Source organism: Callionymus lyra, chromosome 10 (genome assembly GCF_982586985.1).
Source record: "Callionymus lyra chromosome 10, fCalLyr1.hap1.1, whole genome shotgun sequence".
NCBI classification, from domain to species: Eukaryota; Metazoa; Chordata; class Actinopteri; order Syngnathiformes; family Callionymidae; genus Callionymus; species Callionymus lyra.
In genome coordinates, this window is record NC_141827.1 from 26,549,763 (window position 1) to 26,574,228 (window position 24,466).

Sequence of the window (24,466 nt, forward strand, 5' to 3'; positions counted from 1 at the left end):
CAATAGCTTCATTGTGTGGTGTTTTTATTTGACTCAAGGAACTACTTGTCAGACATTTAAAACGTTTCTTAAATAACAGTTTAGACATAAAAACCCATTTTAATGATTGATCCATCTGCAAATTGCGACCATAGATTCACCAATTTTTCAATTTTTTTAAATGTATTTGGGCGAATCACTGTACAATAATGACTACATTGAAACACCGTTGTTGCTTTTCTTCCCTAGAAACCCCTAAAAACTCTCTGTAAATCATACCCTGTTGTGTTGTGAGCACATTTGCAGCCAGTGCTGGTCCATACCTCTAAAGATACTATCTTACACACTACCTCAGTCATGCAGAATTGAAAAAATGGTAATGGCCCTCCAGCTATCCTGCCCTTGAACACTCGGATTAGCTTGGACGTTCCAGAGTGACCGACACAAGACTGTTGGCCGACTCGCACACGTTAACTGACGAGCAGAGCGGTGTGTGTGAGCGAGCTGTGGCTGATGGGTATGATGATAAGGAGGTGGCAGGCTGTGTGGCTGTGTGTGACCTTCCACATGAACTTGTTTGTCTATTCTTAATCTCTTGTTTTGAAATTTTCAGAAGAAACAAAATACTATTGTTTAGCATTGAAAGATGTTTTCGTAAAGGGCAGTTGATGCGACAAGTCAATTGATTCTTTTTAATTACTTGTGTACTTTTTTTTGTATCCAGACCTAGCATGTATTTGGATGCTAAGGTTCGACCGAAGGCCTCCCCCCTGTCATGGTTATTCAATCGTTACCATTAAAAACATGTCATTCAAGATTTGTAACCTTTAGGATCATGTGCCCTATTTAATAGGGAGCTTAAATGGATATATACGGAATGGCCATAAAAGTTTATACACGTTCATGGGAGGTAGTAATCTGATGTACAAAGTGTCGTGACCTCCAAAATTACCACCATGTGCTACTGAATTCATGTTTGACATATTCGATCTTCCACTGTGGCTGGAGTCGGTGTGAAAAATAGAAAAATCCCCCCCGAAAAAAAGATTTTTGAATTAAGCAAGGACATAATTTTTATTAAAATACTCACAGATAAACATCAAAATTAATCTGAACCTTACACACTTATGTGTTTTTTAGATGAGATGCATGCGAGAATTAGTATGAAGATTCTCATTTCTATTCCATTTTTTTGGGGTAGGGGGGAGCAATTTGCAGTTCATTCTGGAAAAGACACATCAGAATTAGCAAGAGCTATAGTTGCTAAAATACTAAAAACCTTGAAGGAGCAGACTTACCTTTTACAATGAGTTCGGTTGAGCATTGCGCTTGTCCGAAGGAGTTGATTGCCACCACTTTATAATGGCCGCTGTCCTTTGACCGTACTCTGAGTATGTACATGGAGCACACACCGAACGAGTTGGTGAAGTAATAGTTTTTGTCGTCGTTGATGCAGATGCCGTCGAGGTACCAGTACACGGATGGTATGGGACATCCCCTTACGGCACACGTCATGTAGACTTGGTAACCTTTTGGTGGTGTCTGGAACTTCAGCGGGACCAGAATCGACGGAGGCCGTTCAAAGCGGATGTCGGAGGAGGAGCAGATTCCGTTTGTCATGAGGGGAACTGAAGGCAGGAAACTGTTACTCTATTTGTCAAATGACTACAATTGCGGTTAAATCGCACAATGGCTAGTGTATATGGAACTGTACAAAAATAGCGGAGGATTTTACCCAACCTTAATCAATTAATTAAAATCTTCAATTCATCATAAATCCTACATTTTTCTACTCTATTTTCAAATGTTATTTCGCCACCCGGTACGATAGGAGTTTGAGTTTCGGAACTCAAAGTCTACTTCCTTGTGGCTTCTGGAGTTGCATCGTGGCTTAATTTTGTTGTGTTTAGGCCTTTGCAGCTGTTGTGTTTTTTTGTGAGCTTTCTCGGGCACCGTAAAACTGGCAACATCTGCGGTGTTTGAGTGACCGAAATATATTAAACCCATTTGATATTGTCCGCGTCGAGTTTCATAACAAGCTGTTAAACACTAGCAGGTCACCTGATCAAACCACAGTAGCTCACACAAATTGCCCACACAAATACCACCAATTATACAGTTACAAAAAAATTAAACCTGACCTGAATATCGTGGTGGGTTCCGACCTGTAATCTGTCATTTATATTCTCATCTTCGTGAGCTGGCAACCTTTTTATTATTTGAGAAGGATTTCACCTTTTGTATTGGAGTCAGAAACTTTCACCCTTGTTATGCATCTCCTCACACACGGGGTGGACGAATGTAACGCCTACGTTTTCCTCGAAGGGTATTTTCATAGTACAACTGTCTTAAGTGCAGGGTCAAATGCATCTACAACTTTTTTTTGCACAATTCACTTACGAAGCCAGAACAAAACGTGTTATTTTCCAAATCGCTATTTAGCATTTCAACAAAAGCTACATTCTGACCTCCATCTCTACAAACTGTTGCGCGGATGTTAAACTGAATGGTATTTTGGCTCATTAAACATGACTCTACTGCAAATCCGAGTAGCCCACCTCTGTTGCTGTTGGAGCCCCACGTGGGCGATTTGGATGGATCTGACAGCCCCATGTCGTTCTTGGCATACACCCGGAAATGGTACTCCAATCCGTCCTGAATGTTAACGGCAGTGTACTTGTTGCAGAAGAGGCGATCGGCCACAGTCTTCCACACTCTTGTGTTAGACTCGTATTGTGAGACCAAGTAATACATTCTGTCGTCGAGTTCCTGGTCTGGAGATGGAGCCCAGGAAATGACCACCCTACCATGCACCGTCTGCTCCAGTTCCACCGGTCCTGGGCTTTTGGGCTCGTCTGTTGACATAGTAGGTAGAGAGTCAACTTTGGATGGATTTAAAAAGAGGAAATACACCTTATTGTTCGGATCACTGCTCATTGATGACAATAGGATAATGTTGGATTTCTTGGTGCGCAAGATTAACTGGTCTAATGATTTAATTGGTCTTCGACCATTAAGCAGGAACCCTCTGAGCTTTAACATTATATAAACACAAGGGACATTACAAAATAAATGTATTAATAAAGTCGCATATTTATTTGCTTTGGCGTAATCGAGCATTGTTTCTCAAATGGTCTGTCTGATTAAATACATTTAAAAAATGAATACAAAAATACAGTTTTTCATGAAAATATATGTCCAGTCCAGACTGCTCTGCATCACAAACATTTTTTTGGGGGCGACAAGGACTCTAGAGCCTCTGAAATCTGTCTTGTAATCCCAACCGGTTAATATAAATGTTTTACATCTATTAATTTATGAAGTGAATTGAATAACTCTGATGACAGTTATCATTCATGGTGAGACTTAAAGAATGGTTGAATAACATTTATCTGAGTACGTTGGTGTCGCTTCCTAAGTAGGCAAAATTGGCAATAATTCCCAACATTATTTAAAAAGAAAAGACTATTGCTACTGCTTGCTTTACAATGTGGCTATGAGTCGCTCAGACAGTGTTCCATGTTTAACTTCATCCTTGGACACACAAGTGAGTAAATACTGCTAGTGCAATGCTGCTATTATATGTGTTATCTAAGATGAAACAATGTTGTCTTTCTCTTTGGTGTCGTTTTAACCTCATTAGCAGCTCGTCGAGCAAAACGATTATCTCTACTGTTAATTGGAGTTACCTAAGGGATCGACTCATAGCTAATCTGTAAAATGATCTAATTTGCATATCTCTTAAGTAGTTTAGATGCGAACAGAAGGTCCTGCTTGTAAATTAGCAGGTTGCTAATCACGGGTCATTTACAGGTCATTGAGCAGATGCTAGTCTATCTTTACATACCTGTGACTCTGACCTCCACATCGAAGGAAGTCTCACCAACAGAGTTTTTCGCCACGATGGTGTAGACGGCCGAGTCGGAGCGTTTGGAGGAGGGAATAACCAACTGAGACAATCCTTCTGAATTGATGACTTGTACCCAGGGGGATATGGGCTCGTCATCCTTCAGCCAACTGATGGTGGGTGGAGGCTCAGCCTGGAGATATTGGAGTCAGAAAAACAAGTTAGTCACGAACAATTGCCTCGCCGTATTGTGAATGATTCTAGAATGTGACACGACTGGCAAAGTTGAATGAAATATGAGCATCTGAGCAGTCATCAGGTTGAGAGATTAAATATTTATTACATCAGCGTCTGATTGTTTTTCCTACCTCATAGCACATTTTGACACGTATGGAATTCCCAGCTCTGACAACAATGAAGTCCTCTGGGTTTTTGAAACAAGGTCTCACTGATGGGAAAGTTGAAGTGGCAGAGATTAGAAACACAGCCTCTCCACTTAGGCTTAGAAGCAGAGAACTTACTGTTGGGATTCTTTGCACACGCCATTTCACTAGGAGGACTCGCGTCTCCTGCACCGGACTCGTTGATGGCTGAAACCCTGAACTGGTATTCTGCCCCCTCAGTGACATCTTTAACTGCGTATCTCTCGTCTAAGATGACAACACACATTGGTGAGATTCAGTAGTTGTTGATAACCACCTCAATGTTTGGACCGCATTGATTTCTAGTGCACAAACTTTCGATGGGTTCATTGATGGCGTTCAAGGCAATCCACTCGTTCGTGTCCTTCTTGCGCTTCTCTACTTGGTAACCAATGACCGGCACGCCTCTGTCATCGACCGGTGGGGTCCAAGTTAGGATGATGCAAGTTTTAGAGGTACTTTCAATTTTTGGGGTGCCAGGAGGTCCTGAGAGGACTGCAAGATGAATAATGAATCATGTTAACAGCAGGACAACATCTATGCATTATTATACTACAGCAGCGTGTCAGTACGAACTTCCATAAATATGGTTCATATCGTATTACAAAGGTCATATCAAGGGGCGAATTCGTAGTGGTAAAAGGTCTACATTTGTCACCTACCTATTGATTACTACCTATAAGACAGCTCTACACAAAGTCCCATTGAAGTTTCATTTGAGGAAGTTTGATTTATGGGTCAACAGAAAAAAGAACAGCATTATGTCAACTATAATTTCCAGATTAACTGGCACATTTAGTGGCCTATATTAAACTTTTTATCTCCTACTCCTTAGTGTTTTGATAGTTCCCGGAGAACTATTCTCTTGAATATATTATTGCCTTTTCATCAGGTGTGAAACAATATGGAACGAGTTAATCTATTACTGAAGTTTTAGATCCTAATTTTCCAGATGAGCATCTTTTAGATGTATCATCAAATTCAGGTTAGTTCTAGTGATGACATCACAACATAATTTTGATTTTTAAACAAAACTTTTGATGTGTATTCCACATATTACGATCATAATCTATAACTATTTAGGTGCATTTGGGTCGTACTCACTACTGCAGACATGCAAATATTAGATCTACCACATAATTTCTAAATAATTATGAAGATGCAGCAAACTTTTAGTAAAATATTTTAGTATTCCACTGATTATTTTGTCGATTAATCGCTCAATATTCGGAGTAGATGAAGGCCCAGGGAAGATATGGATATTTTATAAAGAGTCAAATCAATTTAATAACAATAAAACTACTTTTTTTTTTTTTACACAAATTAACTTATGTTCAAAAGATCCCTCAATGATTTCTCTTTTTTAGGCATTAAGATTATTTGCTGTTAAAGTTACATGAATAATAGTTTTAGCCATACTGCAAATCATTTAACAATCAGTGAATTGTGACTCATTTGTGGGAGTCTTTGTGATCTGAATGTGATTGTGACATCAGTAGCCCAGTCAAAAGATAAGTACTCTAGGCTCTTCCTGAAAGACAAAGGTATTTCTAGCGGGCAAAATGATTTTTTCAATTCAGTAAAACTAAAACCATTAACAAGGATGTTGAAAAAGTGTTGTACCCTCGAGTCGTCAAGATTAGCTTAGATATCTTGTGTGTTATCTAAGAGTTAGCTGCTGGCCGCCTCTTCTTCGAGCCTAAGGATTTTTACTCACTCATTATTCCAGCCATGATGCTGTCAGCAGTTTCCAGGCAGTTGCTAAGGCCCTCTGAGTTTTCTGCATAGATACGATAGTTGTACTTCTTGCCATGAGTCACGTTCCTATCTCTGAAGGTCAACTTTTCAGCCAAGATGTCCCCGAGCTTGCTCCACAGACACTGTCCCGCCTGCTGACGTTCTATAATGTAGTTAGTGACTGCAGTGCCGCCATCGTCAGTGGGCGGGCTCCATTTAATCTCAATTAAAGATGATGTCGTTTCAACGACCTCCACCGGACCCGTCGGGGGCCCCGGGCGATCTGTGTGGGAAAACAATTCAGTTTAAGAATTATCAATAATGCATTTATCTCACATTTCTAGCTCGCCGTGATTCTCAATTTCCCCCTGATTGCTTTGGTTTTGCCTACCGAGCACAATAAGCTGAGTGACGGCCTCCACCATCCCAAATGGGTTTCTGAGTTGTATTTTTATTTCCCCCGTGTCTGTACGCAGACAGTCTTTGAGCAGCAGCCGGCTGTGGTTGGGCTCTCTCACAGTCTTGACGCTTCCTCCATCCTTGAGCTCCAAGCCTTTATTAAACCACGTCACCACCATGGAGTCCTGGAGAGGGAAGGGCATCTTGAAAGTGGCGGTCTGGCCGACTTTCACGATCACCGGCCTGCTGAACTTGTGGAGATCTTCGGGGTCAAATTCAGGAATATCTGTAACACATTTTCAACGTTCGGTTTCAGTCACGGCAGGTAAGGGTAACGATATTTGTCCGCGATCGTGATATGTGGTCATACCTCCAACTATGATTTTGCCTTGTGTGCGACAGGAACCCGATTCGAAGCGATAGAGTCCGTTGTTGTCATCTTGAGCATTTTGGATTAACAGCTTGTGACATTTTCCATCTTTGCTTAGGTTGATGCCACAACCAGATTTCATCTAGGAAACGAGAAATGAAGGGTTCTTTAAGTGGTTAAAGCCCAAGCGTGATCATCCCAACTATTGTCAGTGTTCGAGGATCGGAGACAAGCTTAGTTAATCTTATCATGACATAATAATTTACCTTGGACGGGTTTGAGTGATACAATCTCTCCAAACTATATTATTTTACACTAGAAGTGTTTGAATTTACCTTTTATAATTCTAAGCTTATCCAAAAGAGGATGATTTTAATTGATGTTGACATGTCATTGTCTGCAGCAGTATGAAAGAATACCATTTTAACAAGGTAGATCAGAACCAGACAAGCTCTGTAAATAGAAAGTTTTCAGGCTTTACCTGCTCTTCATCTTTAAACCAAACACCATCACAGTCCAAGTTCATTTTCACAAGTAACTCAGTTGATTTCCCACGAGATGCGTATACATCTGAGAGTCCACTCTCAATTCCTGGCTCTGGGGAACATACAAGTACAACCAATTAGCTTTTAATGCACTCAGTGTGCGTCCTCTGAAAGAAAACAAACGAAGAATCCATTGATAAACATCCTCCAGTTTTCTTTAATGTAAAGCATATTTAAAAAAAACAAACATTTTATGGTTTATTAGACAACCAAACAAAATAATGAATGAACAAATAAGCACAGTTAGAAGCACAAGACTTAAACAAGACGCTCGAATATTGTGGTTAACCTACATTATATTTGATCATATTACGTTGGGGACCATTAATACATGGGGGGGAAAAACTTTTTAGTATAGAAAAATTATATGATTTAAAACAAAATCATACCACCACCTGGAACAGCCAGCGTCTGTTTTAGCTCACTGGCACTGCTAGCTCCGTCAGCTGACCTTCCTAGCAACAATAACAAATGATGTAACTAATTGTGTCAACAACTCCATGGCGATTATCTCGTCAGTCACCCCTAGATGTTAAATATGGATGTTCTTTATCTAAATGTACCAACCGGTTTAGAACTTTTGACCATTTCATTTGTAATAAAAAGTCTTGCAAATTATTTCTTATCATATCTTCATATCTTACCATATCTTTATTACCTCACCTTCATTTAAACTAGTTTGCCCGATGACTTTTTGAGATAACAAATCTGATATAAATAGTAGTTAACCATCTTTCTACTCTAACTGTGGTCGTGTAGCCGAAAGCAGACGCAAGACAAGCAAAAACATTTAAGCTAGCAACATGTCAGACAATCAGTGAATGGAATGTAGAACAATACGAAAGAGATGAATCTTTTCAGATGGTGTTGATATGTCTCAATTATGATCAGATTGTCAAGTTATTTAATCATTTCTTTTCAGAATGTGTGTTCATGAGCCTTACCAATATCCCCACCAGTTGAATCGGAGACCTGGTTACCACTTCCTGTAGGAAAAAAGAACACATCAAATATGCTTGTCTTCTCTAGTAGGATTATAGATAAACAATAGTTTACTACATATCACTTAATTTGTTGCAACTGTTTTTTGTCCTTACCACATTGGCATGAACTCTTACATTGTGTGTTTACTTTATAATTAACAAGTATATTCATATAAAGTCTCTGATATAAATAAAAGGGCTGTCCTCTCTGTTAGAGGCATTCGATTTAAAAAAGTCTTTGGCCCCCCCTAGAGTCGTAACGACAATTCTCTGCTTGCCTTTTTAATTTTTTTACATAAGAACTTATATTTTGTGTCAGTTTCTTGTTTCAACTTACTGGTAACTTGCAAAGAGTACTTCATATGAAAACAACAAGCGATTTCTACTACACGGAACAAGTTTAAATTAAACCATCTTTACAGAAAATGTAACATTGTATTTAACATTGTTTTGCTTTTATGGTGCCATGTTGGAAAGAACAGGCTGTTCTATTGGTTGTTAAGACATCTTTATACCTTCATCAGAGGCTTTTCCTTCAGAAGAGGCTTTTCCTCCAGAAGAGGCTTTTCCTCCAGTCTTAGTCACTGGAGGATTGGCGGCAGCCTCGGCTGCAGCGGCTTCTTTGGCCACTTTAATCTTTTCTTGAACCTCCTCTCTCTTTTTTTCTAATTTCTGCTGCTGCTCCTGGGCGATCTTCATCAGGTCCTCCCCAGAGCCTCCTGCCCGTGTCGTCTTCCTGGCGGACTTCTTTCCAGCTGTTGCTCCCTTCTCAGCTAAAAAGACAAATAGAAAAGTAATATTTTTCAGATACCTGTAAATTCAGATACGTGTAATGTGTTAATGATTTCTGTTGAGGAACCTGCCTTCAACCAACAGCCAGGCGTTGCATGATTTGATCCCAGCACAACACGAGTAAATCCCCTTGTCCACGATCATGCAGTCTTTCACCACCAGCCTGTGGATGAGCTTGTCCTCTGAAACCTCAATTTCGTATTTTTCCCCTTGCTCCAGAGGGAGATTTTTCCCAAACCAATTGATCTTAGAAAAAGGGTTCGACAGCACACACTCAAAAACGGCATCTTCTCTTTCTGTAGCTTTCACTTCCTGAATCTTCACAAGGAATTCCACCACGGGAACTGAAAGAGAAGATTAAATCCAAACGCGTATGATGACAGGATTTGTACAGAGAGTATATAATCATGATTCATGCTTTGAACCCACTTTTAAATTCGGTGGAAAACATGTTCACATCTTCTACATCCACTTGGTAAAGCCCAGCATCATCTGGCATCAGATCTCTCAAACTGAAAATGTATTTTCTGCCCACTTGGACTAAGCTGTGTCTCATCTTCTCGCCCAGTTCCTTCGTGTATGGAACCATTTCACCATCCTTTGGAGAAGATGAGAGAAAATGACAACATTTATTTACAGTCAGTGGAGACACTCACACTTGAACTGCTTCGTCCTTCAATGTTGATTAACGGTCAAATTGGGTAATAAACAATATCAATGTTATAATGATACAACGGCACTCTTATGTTCTTCAAAAAGAATACGATGTATAAAAAAATCTTAAAATCAATAGTTTTGTACTATCTTTAATCAAAAAGGCCAATTTGAACACTCTTTCTTTCAATCTTCCAAGGAAAATCTTTTTACTGTGGATGACGGGGAAAGTGATGAGCTAAAACTATATAGTACTTACCAATCACTTATTTTATTATGATTTTGTCACTGCTGGTGTTTTCATCACTGCTTGTGTGGGAAGTACAGATTACTTTGTGCCAGGTATAATCTCTGAAGGAGGGAACAGCTAACCTGACCGTGGGCGATAATAACTCATTCAAGTTTGGTGGTAATCTCTGAAGTAAGATAATTATAAGGTATAACGGCATCCATGCATCTCACTGCTTCAGACGAAATTCAGACAGACATGTAAACTCTGTGACTTCTTTCTTAATTGCAGGGAAAACATGTGACTTGAAACCAAATCTCTTTTCTATTTATTTCTTTGTTTGAGTAAAAAGTCAGATTCCTAACCCGACAACTTGGTCATTAAAGTCAGATCCGAACATCTCTGATCGACAGCCGGAAAAGAGAAGGTGCTGAAAGACCTCAGGGGGGGCCAGTGACTGGACATGGAACCCTTGTCGACTAGAGTGACAGGGATCCAACAAAACTAACAGCCTTCAGACTTAATAAGCACATTCAAACCCACACAGTAAAATGGCAAAGGAGCACCACCAGAGGGAGATTCTAAATTCATGGAATTCCAGTGAATGGGAATTGAAAAGTCTCCAAAATAGCAAAGGAGCACCTGTAGGGGAAGATAATTACTTACAATTAAAGCATGTGACTTTAAAACAGATCTTATTTTTGTAAGTGTCAAGTAGGATAACCTGACAGTGGATTTTAAAGATTTTTTATTAGTAATATTTCCCTCTTGTTTACATCCACAATATCTTTACAAAATGATAATTCCAGATTAAACAGGCAGAACGAGGAAATGCTATTATGTTTGTTGAAGAACAGTTGATCTTCCTATATATTGGAGAAGCTATTCCCAAAGATTTTAAAAGAGATGCTTCGGTAACCAACAATATTGGCAGTTTATTTTTTTGCATATTTTGAGACGTAATATACCTCAGATTTTATTTATTTTCTGTTGATGTTAATTATGGTTGCAGGAAGTGAAAAAAAATGTATTGTTTTATTTGTGGTGATACTTTTTATTTCTTCATGTCTGATTAACTACTCCTGTAATGAGTGGTAGGGATGCTTTTCATCGGATGTTTGTTAATATAATAAAACATTTAAATTGTTTTATGGACCTCAAATATACCATGTGTGCTCTGATCAAATCCTTGCTACTAACCTTGTAGATGAATATTCTGCTGCTGGGCTCGAGCATGTCCATATCCAACTCAAACGACGCCGTGTTATCTGCATTGACTTTGATGGGCTTCAGATTGCTCAGGTTGCTGACAAACTGTATTTTTCAAAAGAACATGTACAAGTGAACTTATTTCTAATCAAACGATTCGCTTTCTATACAAATACAACAAACCTGGGCTTGTTCCTCCTCTCGCTCTTTCTTCATCTCATTTAGCTTCTTCAGCATCCAACGGAAGTCTGTGATTCCAAACTCTGCACAGATGCCTTCATAGTCATTCTTATTTGCACTTATTAGCAACTCCCAGAATTTGGGATCGATTTCTCCTTCCTTTCTCTCAACTGGCTCTGCTTTAGGACGAATTTTGCTAAAAACGAGATGGAGGGGAGACTTATTTAAAGGTCATGAGGATATTTTATTTCTGTCACTGATAAATTCAGACAAACCTTTTTCTTTTCGGCAGCGATATCATCTTGCCTTCACAGTCTTCAGGCCTGGGATCAGCTTTCGATTTTTTGAAACCAACTGGAACACAACTCATTTTATTGGACGTAGTCAGACAACAGAAATTCTTCCTTCTTCGCTGTTTTTACAGCTAATTATTAGTTTTTACCTTCGATCACATTGAGAACGACGGTGACCATGGCTTGACCAAACTCATTCACAGCAAAGCATTTGTAGGTATCCGCTTGATCTGGCTGCACGTTTGGCATCTACAGGGCATAGAGGAAAAAAAATGAATCCGTAATGTTGATGAGAAAACGCTAATTATGGGGACACCATTAAATACTTAGTGACAGTGTTCTCTAGAAACACATTCAAAGCCAGAAGACACAACTGTCCCATAAGTTTAATTCTTTTCATAGCTTTTCTCTCGCTCAATCATTTATTTCTATCTATCAGATACATCTATCTATCTCAGCTGAGTTCCACATGTTAATGTGTGAATGCGTCACTTAGTTTAAAGCCCTTTGGCTGCTGAATAAGCATAGAAAAGCCCTATATAAGTAAAACCCATTTACCATTTAGAGTACCAACAACTGTGTCAATCTCGTGTTTGAAATGAAACTGTGATCTTTTGAAAAAGAGAAAATGTGTACATGTTCACTGGAGCAAATCGAACATCCAGCTGCTGATGTGATATGGAAGCTGTTCTGTTAGTTCGCATTAAAAACGAATGTTTTTGCCGACAAAACTTCTGTACGATGCGTTAAGGAGAAGAATCTTAGGACAGCGCATAGTGGATATGGTGATTCATTTCTGTTACTTTCTAAATTATGTTTGCACATACTTGTTCAAACAAAGAACAGAAAACACCTGGTGGAAAATATAAGTACAATATCATACTAAATATTTAGGCATAGTTCTAACATCTTGTCAACACTTTATAGCAAGTTATCTTGTCATCATCATCCAAGGAAAAATGCTGATTCTAACCTCAAGCTTATGCTCTTCATTCAGTGGGTCATATGTGCTCTGATATCTTTCAATATCGGAAACATTGCCATTATTACGGCTCCATGATACTGTTGGGGTCGGGTCTCCGTTGACGATTGCTTTGAAAAAAGCAAACTTACCTGCAGAAAGAGAAAAAAAAATTAAAATCGATATTTGAGTAAGTCTTCCTTCTGTGTATAAAACACATTTATATTCAGTATTTGGTACTCCATTTGATGTACTATTCCTCCAAATGATAATTCAATGTAATCATTTTTTTGTTCATACTTACCCTCCTGGATAGTCAAAGCGATCGGCTTTCGGGTAAAATCTGGATGTGTCTTTCCCTCTGGCAGCGTCTCGATAAACTGTGTAATCATCACCCCGGGGACCTTGGATTTCTTCTTGATCCCCACTGTGTGTGAAGTCATTTGAAAATGTAATGTCAGTGACATTACTTTGCACTAGTGGAACGAATAAACACAAAATGTGTCATGTATGAACCTCCAAACATTCTTGCTGTTGCATCCCTGACTTTCTGGCATATATACTTATGTATATATGCTAAAAAGTAAAAACTGTTAGGGTGTTATCAAAAGTATATTTCATGATTATATTTTCTATTCACTGTCTCTAAAACCCAAATTAGATATGTAGTTGACGGTATACATATCTTATTAATATCCATTAGTCTGTGAGAGATTAACTTTTACCTTGATCACTAATCCTACCTTCTTGGTCTATGCCCTCGCCAACTGCTGGAGCACATGAGAAAGACCACAGAATTAGCATTTGGCTGCTAATAATTGAGTCACCCAAAATTCAAATTTGACTCTTTTGACCCACCCTTGGACTAAAAATTCGGATTATTTTCAGAGTAATCTATTCCTCTTTTAGCTAGTTATAGGCAAAAAATATATTTCCATTCTAATGTACAGACTGGCGCTCAGTTGTCGTCGTCTTCGTCCAAAAAAGACACACTTAAAGACATCCAAATACCTCCATACTGCTCATCTGTATTCATCTCCCCCTTGTATTGAAGTCTCCACAAGAGGAATTGTTCCAAAAAACTATCTATATATTTTGCATTTGGAAAATCCCAGGCAATCAGTGTAAATATTGCACACAAACCAACTTAAAATATAGACTTATTTACGTTTTTCGGAACAAATTCTATTGTCTTCAATACAAGATGGACGTTACAGATGAGCATTATGGAGGTATTTGGATGTTTTTAAGTGTCTTTTTGGACGAAGATGAAGACAAGTGAGTCGCTACATTAGCATGGACATACCCTTGTGCCTTTAACTCCAAAAGAGAAGGGATTTGTTTACACAAGGGTGAGTAGAAAATGGGTTTCATTTGAATTTTGGTTGAAGTATCCCTTTAATATAAGCCTACTGTTCCATTTGTCCTCCACCACCATCTGAGGTTGTGTAGCACTGGTAGTAGTCGGAGCAAAGACCTTCTAGGTTTTTTTTGTTTCGGACAACACAGAGGCTTTTCCAGGCTAAACACTGAAACTGGTCAATTTAAGATATCATGGGTCCACTCCAGGATATCATTCTAGGTTGGACATCCCGAGAAAACCTTCCCAGCCTTTTCCAGGAGTCTGACTTCTAAAGATGTGAAGAGGCAGCAGTTCTACTCTGAGTTCCTCCCGATTGATAGTGTAGCACAGAGAGGGCACAACCACCCACTATTAACATATAAACTGTCACATTTGAAAGCTGATTCCATCTCACCTTGTCCAGTTCCCGTCCCTTCCGTCATCTTTGACTTCCTAAACATCTTAAATCCTTTGATGTCTTTGTGGCTTCAGCAAAATGTCCCAATCTGTAAAAAACATGCAAGTTTTGATGTATTTGCATTCAGATAGCAAATAAATGTTACCACAGGCTGATGTATTAGTCGCTTCTTATATTACCGCGAGACACTCATAGTACAAGTTTTGAGTTTCGACTTTGACTTTCAGTGTGTTTTTTTATTTTTTTTACCACCCATGCTCTTAATCTTTTGCCCCCCCCCCCCCCCCCGACCTTTTGTAGACGACAAAATATGGAACGATTTTTAATGGCGTTCTTGACAGCTGCTTTTAAGGTGTTCAAGTTGTTTCGACATTTCTATGGACTGACAGCCTTGAATGTAAATACTGTATATAACTTAGTCACGCATAACTTTTTTTTTTCATCCATCAATAAAACCCTTTCAAACATTGTTTCAATAGTCAGCTTCGCTCTAGGTGAAATATTGCTTCTCTCATATCACTTTTACGGTCTGTTCCATTACTAGCATGGTTCCTTTCATTAGCCAGTTGCAGGATAAAGATATACTAAGAAATGTTGCATTCCTAATATGTATATATGTAATTTTTCCACTTAAAAAACAAATAATTGAACAATAAAAATAAAAAACATTGTGTGAAACCAAACTTATGGAATGTTAATGGACTCTAAATCTTTCTTTGGAAAACATATTTGCAACCACACGATTGTCGAACTTGCAGTTTTGAGGATATGCAAAAATGAATATGCTATATTTCTATATTTCTAGAATCATAGCAACACAAGGAAGTTTGGAGGAATTACAAACATTGAAACTGATAGCTATAATAATATACACATATATGTATATATATATGTATCTATATATGTATATATGCATTGGTTTAGTCCTGGCGTCATCATATTAAATTTGACCCACCGGAGTAACAAAAATGAGAAATATGCCCTCCTTTTTTGGCATGTGATATTTTCAGAAGTGGCCACGTTAGAAGATAAAACAGGAGAGTCATATGATAGGTCACATGACTCATAGAATGAGAACATCCTATCTTCATCATCTCAGTGTGTAGGTAAATCATCACTGACACATTAAGTGAGTTGTAAAACATTGAAACCGGTTCAGTAAATGTCATAGCGAACTGCATGGCGTACACTATTGCTCTTAGTGAAACCAACTTCTGCTTTAAGTATTGAATACATCTATGTTGGATCAAAACTTATATCGAATTCAAGTTTTTTTTTAAAAGACAGAGAATTAAATGTTGATTGAAAAATAAAATCCAATTCTCTAAACTTCTCTGTCAACTTGCTTTCATGTAGTGACTCTATTTCTTAGACATAATTTTGTCTGCCTTGGTCTTGCCCGGCGTCTTGTGCGACCCCTGAAGAAATCTGGCACGGGACTGAGCCTGAGAGCATCATAAAAATGATTAAAAGGGAGACGCCCAGGGCATTTTCGGAAGTATGTGGCTATCTAGGGAGTTGACTTCAACACCAAACATGTGGTGGACATTACACCGTGTAAAGTTCTTAACAACTCTTAATTATAAAAAACAATGAATCAGATGTAGGAGTTGATTAAAACCTTAAATTATTTAATTCTTAAGCACCTTTCCAACATTAAAAAAATTCAAGAAGAACGGTTCAAGGAACAACTGTAGAACATGGAAACTATCTATAATTTTCATTCACATAACGCTCAGACTTTCCTCTGTTTCTTCAAAGATCAGAACAGTTTTGGTTCATTTTAAACATTCAACGAGGGAAAACTTGAACATTTCCTCTTGATTAAGATGCAACCTACCACTAAATCTACTCCCGTTTCTTTTTTTCCCCAAAACTCTAAAAGCTGTTGGATGAAAGATGGACTTGCCTCGCTCTCCTCCGATGCTCCTCAGTGCTCCCTGGTCGGATATTTGAGTGTTGCCTCTGTGGTTGACAAGCTATTAAATCCTTACAGGAATGCCAATGACTTCACGACAAGTGCCCACGCTGTCAGACACGGGGCCTGCCAAGAAAGGGGATTGCCTTTTTGTTTTTGGGTGTTAATCACGACCTCAAGAGGTAGGGAATGTTTTCGCTTTTTAGTCATATGACAGCAGCACCTTTCTTTTTATTTTTGAGCCAGTGAGAGGAAATTGTTGTTGCCAGGATTTTAAGTAGCCTTAAAAAATGGAATAATCCCACCTCAGCTATTAAAGCAAATCTCTTTTAATAGATTTCTTTTTGTACCACCCACTGGATTTTACACCAAATGACTGTGGCTAGCACAAGTTAACCAAGTATTCTATTCAGTTAAAAAATAATTTGTTGTACTTCATTTTGTATTTCAATCATAACTTGTCTATTACATCAGTTACAAAATATTTGCAAATTGTATCCAATTGTACACTTTAAATCACACTTGATTTATGGTGGTTGAAAATTATGAACATGTAAGGTATTTAAAAAAAAGGATCCAACAGTTATGAAACTATTTTCAACTATAATCAAACTATTTTCAACTATAATCAAACTATTTTCAACTGTAATCAAATTATTTTCAACTATAATTAAACCATTTTAAACTATAATCAAACTATTTTAAACTATAAAAAAAATATTTTCAACTTTAATCAAACTATTTTCAACTATAATCAAACTATTTTTAAATGAAATAAAAGCATTTTCAACTGTAATCAAACTATTTTCAACTGTAATCAAATTATTTTCAATTATAATTAAACCATTTTAAACTATAATCAAACTATTTTAAACTATAATCAAACTATTTTCAACTATAATCAAACTATTTTCAACTATAAAAAATATATTTTTAACTTTAATCAAACTATTTTCAACTGTAATCAAACAATTTTCAACTGAAATAAAACAATTTTCAACTGTAATCAAATTATTTTCAACTATAATTAAACTATTTTAAACTATAATCAAACCATTTTTAACTGAAATAAAACCATTTTCAACTGAAATCAAACTATTTTCAACTATAATCAAACTATTTTCAACTGTAATCAAACTATTTTCAACTGAAATAAAACCATTTTCAAATATAGTCAAACCATTTTCATCTATAATTAAACTATTTTCAACTATAATCAAACTATTTTCAACTATAATCAAACTATTTTCAAATATTTCAAATAACAAAAATGTTAGAATATTCCCCTTTTTATTACTCATTCTACCTTTCTGTGGTTTGGTTCATTAACACCTTAGTAATTATTTAGTTTTCATTTCGAAATTGTACCTACACTGGCATCCATCCAAGCCTCAAGCACGACGCTCATTTGTCCTTTTTGGAGTTGCAATGATTCGTATAGCAATAGTTTGCTTTTCAACTGAAATCAAACAATTTTCAACTGAAATCAAACAATTTTCAATTGTAATAAAACCACTTTCAACTATAATCAAATAATTTTCAACTGTGAACAAACCATTTTCAACTATAACCAAACTATTTTCAACTGTAATAAAACAATTTTCAACTTTAATCAAACTACTTTCAACTATAATCAAACTACTTTCAACTATAATCAAACTATTTTCAACTGTAATAAAACAATTTTCATCTATAATCAAACCATTTTCAACTGTTATAACAAAAATTTCTACTGTAATCCAACTATTTTCAACCCCTTAACTATTTTCTGCTGTTTTCAAATACAAACCATAATGCAAACCAACTAAAGACACACTTTAAAATGTTGAAAATGAGATTTGCTCTTTCTTTTGTCCTTCAGAGTGAAAATGTTTGTTGTTGGATTCTTGCCCCGAAAGTAAAAAGCAGTTGATGTTGAAGTGTTGACAGCTTACAATGTTTGTCATGTTATTAGAACAACAAAAGCTTAGGTTAGCACGGAGATGCATCAATGGCCGACGCAAACTAAAAATACAAAGTGTTTATTAGGTAGGGTCAGCTGGAATTGCACTATGAAAAATGTGAGCCCGTGGTAATCCCATAAACGTGCCTTAGACTAACTGTAGCTGATTATGTAACAGCTTAGTAGATATATATATATATATACATACACACATATAAGTTAGACACGTGTGTATCTTAATAAGGCTGTTCTTAAATATTTATATGAAACGTTCATACGAGGCTCCTTGTTGTTCAGATGTTCATGTCCATCACTCCATTATTTTATCTATATATCTGTCCGTCTGTTCTTATATCCATATATCTGTCCATTCTTTTATCTATTTATCTGTCCGTCTGTTCTTATATCCATATATCTGTCCATTCTTTTATCTATATATCTGTCCGTCTGTTCTTATATCCATATATCTGTCCATTATTTTATCTATATATCTGTCCGTCTGTTCTTATATCCATATATCTGTCCATTCTTTTATCTATATATCTGTCCGTTTATATCCATATATCTGTCCATTCTTTTATCTATATATCTGTCCGTCTGTTCTTATATCCATATATCTGTCCATTCTTTTATCTATATATCTGTCCGTCTGTTCTTATATCCATATATCTGTCCATTCTTTTATCTATATATCTGTCCGTCTGTTCTTATATCCATATATATGTCCATTCTTTTATCTATACATCTATCCGTCTGTTCTTATATCCATATATCTGTCCATTCTTTTATCTATATATCTGTCCGTCTGTTCTTATATCCATATATCTGTCCATTCTTTTATCTATATATCAGTTCGTCTGTTCTTATATCCATATATCTGTCCATTCTTTTATCTATATATCTGTCCGTCTGTTCTTATATCCATATATCTGTCCATTCTTTTATCTATATATCTGTCCGTCTGTTCTTATATCCATATATCTGTCCATTCTTTTATCTATATATCTGTCCGTCTGTTCTTATATCCATATATCTGTCCATTCTTTTATCTATATATCTGTCCGTCTGTTCTTATATCCATATATCTGTCCATTCTTTTATCTATATATCTGTCCGTCTGTTCTTATATCCATATATCTGTCCATTCTTTTATCTATATATCTGTCCGTCTGTTCTTATATCCATATATCTGTCCATTCTTTTATCTATACATCTATCCGTCTGTTCTTATATCCATATATCTGTCCATTCTTTTATCTATATATCTGTCCGTCTGTTCTTATATCCATATATCTGTCCATTCTTTTATCTATATATCAGTTCGTCTGTTCTTATATCCATATATCTGTCCATTCTTTTATCTATATATCTGTCCGTCTGTTCTTATATCCATATATCTGTCCATTCTTTTATCTATATATCTGTCCGTCTGTTCTTATATCCATATATCTGTCCATTCTTTTATCTATATATCTGTCCGTCTGTTCTTATATCCATATATCTGTCCATTCTTTTATCTATACATCTATCCGTCTGTTCTTATATCCATATATCTGTCCATTCTTTTATCTATATATCTGTTCGTCTGTTCTTATATCCATATATCTGTCCATTCTTTTATCTATATATCAGTTCGTCTGTTCTTATATCCATATATCTGTCCATTCTTTTATCTATATATCTGTCCGTCTGTTCTTATATCCATATATCTGTCCATTCTTTTATCTATATATCTGTCTGTCTGTTCTTATATCCATATATCTGTCCATTCTTTTATCTATATATCTGTCTGTCTGTTCTTATATCCATATATCTGTCCATTCTTTTATCTATATATCTGTCCGTCTGTTCTTATATCCATATATCTGTCCATTCTTTTATCTATATATCTGTCCGTCTGTTCTTATATCCATATATCTGTCCATTCTTTTATCTATATATCTGTCCGTCTGTTCTTATATCCATATATCTGTCCATTCTTATATCTATATATCTGTCCGTCTGTTCTTATATCCATATATCTGTCCATTCTTTTATCTATATATCTATCCGCCTGTTCTTATATCCATATATCTGTCCATTCTTTTATCTATATATCTGTCCGTCTGTTCTTATATCCATATATCAGTCCACTCTTTTATCTATATATCTGTCTGTCTGTTCTTATATCCATATATCTGTCCATTCTTTTATATATATATATCTGTCCATCTGTTCTTATATCCACATAACTGTCCATTCTTTTATCTATATATCTGTTCGTCTGTTCCTATAGCCATATATCTGTATGTTCTTTTATCTATATATCTGTCCGTCTGTTCTTATATCCATATATCTGTCCATTCTTTTATCTATACATCTGTCCATCTGTTCTAATATCAATATATCTGTCCATTCTTTTATCTATATATCTGTCCGTCTGTTCTTATATCCATATATCTGTCCATTCTTTTATCTATATATCTGTCCGTCTGTTCCTTTATCCATATATCTGTCTATTCTTTTATCTATATATCTGTCCGTCTGTTCTTATATCCATATATCAGTCCACTCTTTTATCTATATATCTGTCTGTCTGTTCTTATATCCATATATCTGTCCATTATTTTATATATATATCTGTCCATCTGTTCTTATATCCACATAACTGTCCATTCTTTTATCTAGATATCTGTTCGTCTGTTCCTATATGCATATATATGTCCATTCTTTTATCTATACATCTGTCCATCTGTTCTAATATCAATATATCTGTCCATTCTTTTATCTATATATCTGTCCGTCTGTTCTTATATCCATATATCTGTCCATTCTTTTATCTATATATCTGTCCCTCTGTTCTTATATCCATATATCTGTCCATTCTTTTATCTATATATCTGTCCGTCTGTTCTTATATCCATATACCTGTCCATTCTTTTATCTATATATCTGTCCGTCAGTTCTTATATCCATATATCTGTCCATTCTTTTATCTATATATCTGTCCGTCAGTTATTGTATCCATATATCTGTCCATTCTTTTATCTATATATCTGTCCGTCTGTTCTTATATCCATATATCTGTCCATTCTTTTATCTATATATCTGTCCGTCTGTTCCTTTATCCATATATCTGTCTATTCTTTTATCTATATATCTGTCCGTCTGTTCTTATATCCATATATCTGTCCATTCTTTTATCTATACAGTATATCTGTCCGTCTGTTCCTATATCCATATATCTGTCCATTCTTTTATCTATATATCTGTCCGTCTGTTCCTATATCCATATATCTGTCCATTCTTTTATCTATATATCTGTCCGTCTGTTCTTATATCCATATATCTGTCCATTCTTTTATCTATATATCTGTCCGTCTGTTCCTATATCCATATATCTGTCCATTCTTTTATCTATATATCTGTCCGTGTGTTCTTATATCCATACATCTGTCCATTCTTTTATCTATATATCTGTCCGTCTGTTCCTATATCCATATATCTGTCCATTCTTTTATCTACATATCTGTCCGTCTGTTCCTATATCCATATATCTGTCCATTCTTTTATCTATATATCTGTCCGTCTGTTCCTATATCCATATTTCTGTCCATTCTTTTATCTATATATCTGTCCGTCTGTTCCTATATCCATATATCTGTATGTTCTTATATCTATATATCTGTCCGTCTGTTCCTTTATCCATATATCTGTCTATTCTTTTATCTATATATCTGTCCGTCTGTTCTTATATCCATATATCAGTCCACTCTTTTATCTATATATCTGTCTGTCTGTTCTTATATCCATATATCTGTCCATTATTTTATATATATATCTGTCCATCTGTTCTTATATCCACATAACTGTCCATTCTTTTATCTAGATATCTGTTCGTCTGTTCCTATATGCATATATATGTCCATTCTTTTATCTATACATCTGTCCATCTGTTCTAATATCAATATATCTGTCCATTCTTTTATCTATATATCTGTCCGTCTGTTCTTATATCCATATATCTGTCCATTCTTTTATCTATATATCTGTCCCTCTGTTCTTATATCCATATATCTGTCCATTCTTTTATCTATATATCTGTCCGTCTGTTCTTATATCCATATACCTGTCCATTCTTTTATCTATATATCTGTCCGTCAGTTCTTATATCCATATATCTGTCCATTCTTTTATCTATATATCTGTCCGTCAGTTATTGTATCCATATATCTGTCCATTCTTTTATCTATATATCTGTCCGTCTGTTCTTATATCCATATATCTGTCCATTCTTTTATCTATATATCTGTCCGTCTGTTCCTTTATCCATATATCTGTCTATTCTTTTATCTATATATCTGTCCGTCTGTTCTTATATCCATATATCTGTCCATTCTTTTATCTATACAGTATATCTGTCCGTCTGTTCCTATATCCATATATCTGTCCATTCTTTTATCTATATATCTGTCCGTCTGTTCCTATATCCATATATCTGTCCATTCTTTTATCTATATATCTGTCCGTCTGTTCTTATATCCATATATCTGTCCATTCTTTTATCTATATATCTGTCCGTCTGTTCCTATATCCATATATCTGTCCATTCTTTTATCTATATATCTGTCCGTGTGTTCTTATATCCATACATCTGTCCATTCTTTTATCTATATATCTGTCCGTCTGTTCCTATATCCATATATCTGTCCATTCTTTTATCTACATATCTGTCCGTCTGTTCCTATATCCATATATCTGTCCATTCTTTTATCTATATATCTGTCCGTCTGTTCCTATATCCATATTTCTGTCCATTCTTTTATCTATATATCTGTCCGTCTGTTCCTATATCCATATATCTGTATGTTCTTATATCTATATATCTGTCCGTCTGTTCCTATATCCATATATCTGTATGTTCTTATATCTATATACATATATCAGTTCGTCTGTCTCTTCTTTAGGGCGGCCGTTTTCATCATGATTATGTAATTGTGTAGATGATCACTAAAGTATCATCATACAGTGATTTTTAGATGCTCTGTTAATCACAAGACAATCCATCTATAACTTATATTGATGCTTGCGTAACAGAAGAGGGAAAAATAGAGAATGTAGTCTGAGAATGTTTATTCAATACATCTGTCCATCTACAATTGAGTGATACTACTTATAATGCAATCATTTTTTAGCCAAGCTTGTTTTTCAATTCAAGCAAATGTCTTCAACTATTGGACGATACGAATCATTGCAACACCAAAAAGGACAAATGAGCGTCATGCTTGAGGCTTAATATTTGCATTCCAACGTACAGTTGTGCGTAATTTTTAGTAAAACAGCTTCAGCCAATCAGAGACTTCGTCACCGTTGGTGTCAAAGTCCCACGTATCGTCAGACCAGGAAATAAAAGAACGGAAAGTGATTTGGTTGACGAAGATCATCTTTTTGTCAATATAAATGTTTTATGTGTGGTAAAAAAAGTATCATATAAACTTTCTGTTGACGTGTCTTTAACCCATAAAAATATTTTAAAGAGACCTTCGTAATATACAGCGTTTGACGTCATTATGTAGGAAGTGGGGGGACAGAAATTTTAGGGGGAACCGAAAATGTACCTACACCGGACAAGGCATTTAAAATCCTGCCTAATCCGGTCGTATGACCACCCTACTCTTCTTAGATCTACTGTATATATATTTCCGTCTGTTTTTCAATTCTTATTTATCTGTCTCTCTGTTTTCCAGTTCTTAAATCCATGTACATGTCTTTCTATCTGTCCGCTCGTATATCTATGTATCTTTCCTTTTGTCTGCATATCTATTGCATATCTATGTATCAATAGAAACAGATAAAACATTAACTTCTGACCTACAAATCCCCAAATGTCCATGTTTATTTGTTCAGTATTCAATTAATGAATTATTTCATATTGCACTAACTGCACATGAATTAATTTCAGAGTCATTGATTCTGAATCACTGCTATCGATCAACAGTTCCTGTGGCACAAGTTTCACTGAGAGATTTAGAGACGATATGGAATACAAATGCGAAGAAAAGCATCAGTGTTTGTCCTTTGATAAACCAACGTTATCTTTCAAACCTGTTAGTGTGTTGGATAAATGTCATCAACTAAACAGATAACGTCAGATCTTGGTCTGAGGTAAAACAAAATCAAAGTGTACAAGTACTTAAGGATATAGAATGTTCCAGTGCTGGGCTTGCCTGGAACACAACGGAATGTTGGGTGAATCATCTGGTACCG

The 24,466-nt window shown here is 36.0% G+C and overlaps 1 protein-coding gene across 1 annotated transcript; it reads right to left on the bottom strand.

Moving 5' to 3' along the window:
• Positions 1-1,151: 1,151 nt before the first annotated feature.
• Positions 1,152-14,403, bottom strand: igfn1.4 (immunoglobulin like and fibronectin type III domain containing 1, tandem duplicate 4). The gene is made up of 21 exons (XM_087800604.1): positions 14,358-14,403; positions 12,905-13,027; positions 12,613-12,752; positions 11,789-11,888; positions 11,622-11,700; positions 11,350-11,542; positions 11,158-11,271; positions 9,504-9,672; positions 9,146-9,418; positions 8,829-9,055; positions 7,236-7,349; positions 6,755-6,896; positions 6,377-6,670; positions 5,966-6,268; positions 4,564-4,743; positions 4,348-4,476; positions 4,195-4,274; positions 3,827-4,019; positions 2,538-2,834; positions 1,278-1,607; positions 1,152-1,203 (listed from the first exon to the last, which is right to left on the bottom strand). Exons 1-21 carry the CDS (start codon positions 14,401-14,403, stop codon positions 1,199-1,201), a joined length of 3,531 nt encoding a protein of 1,176 aa, XP_087656730.1. The 3' UTR covers positions 1,152-1,198.
• Between the last annotated feature and the right edge of the window lie 10,063 nt (positions 14,404-24,466).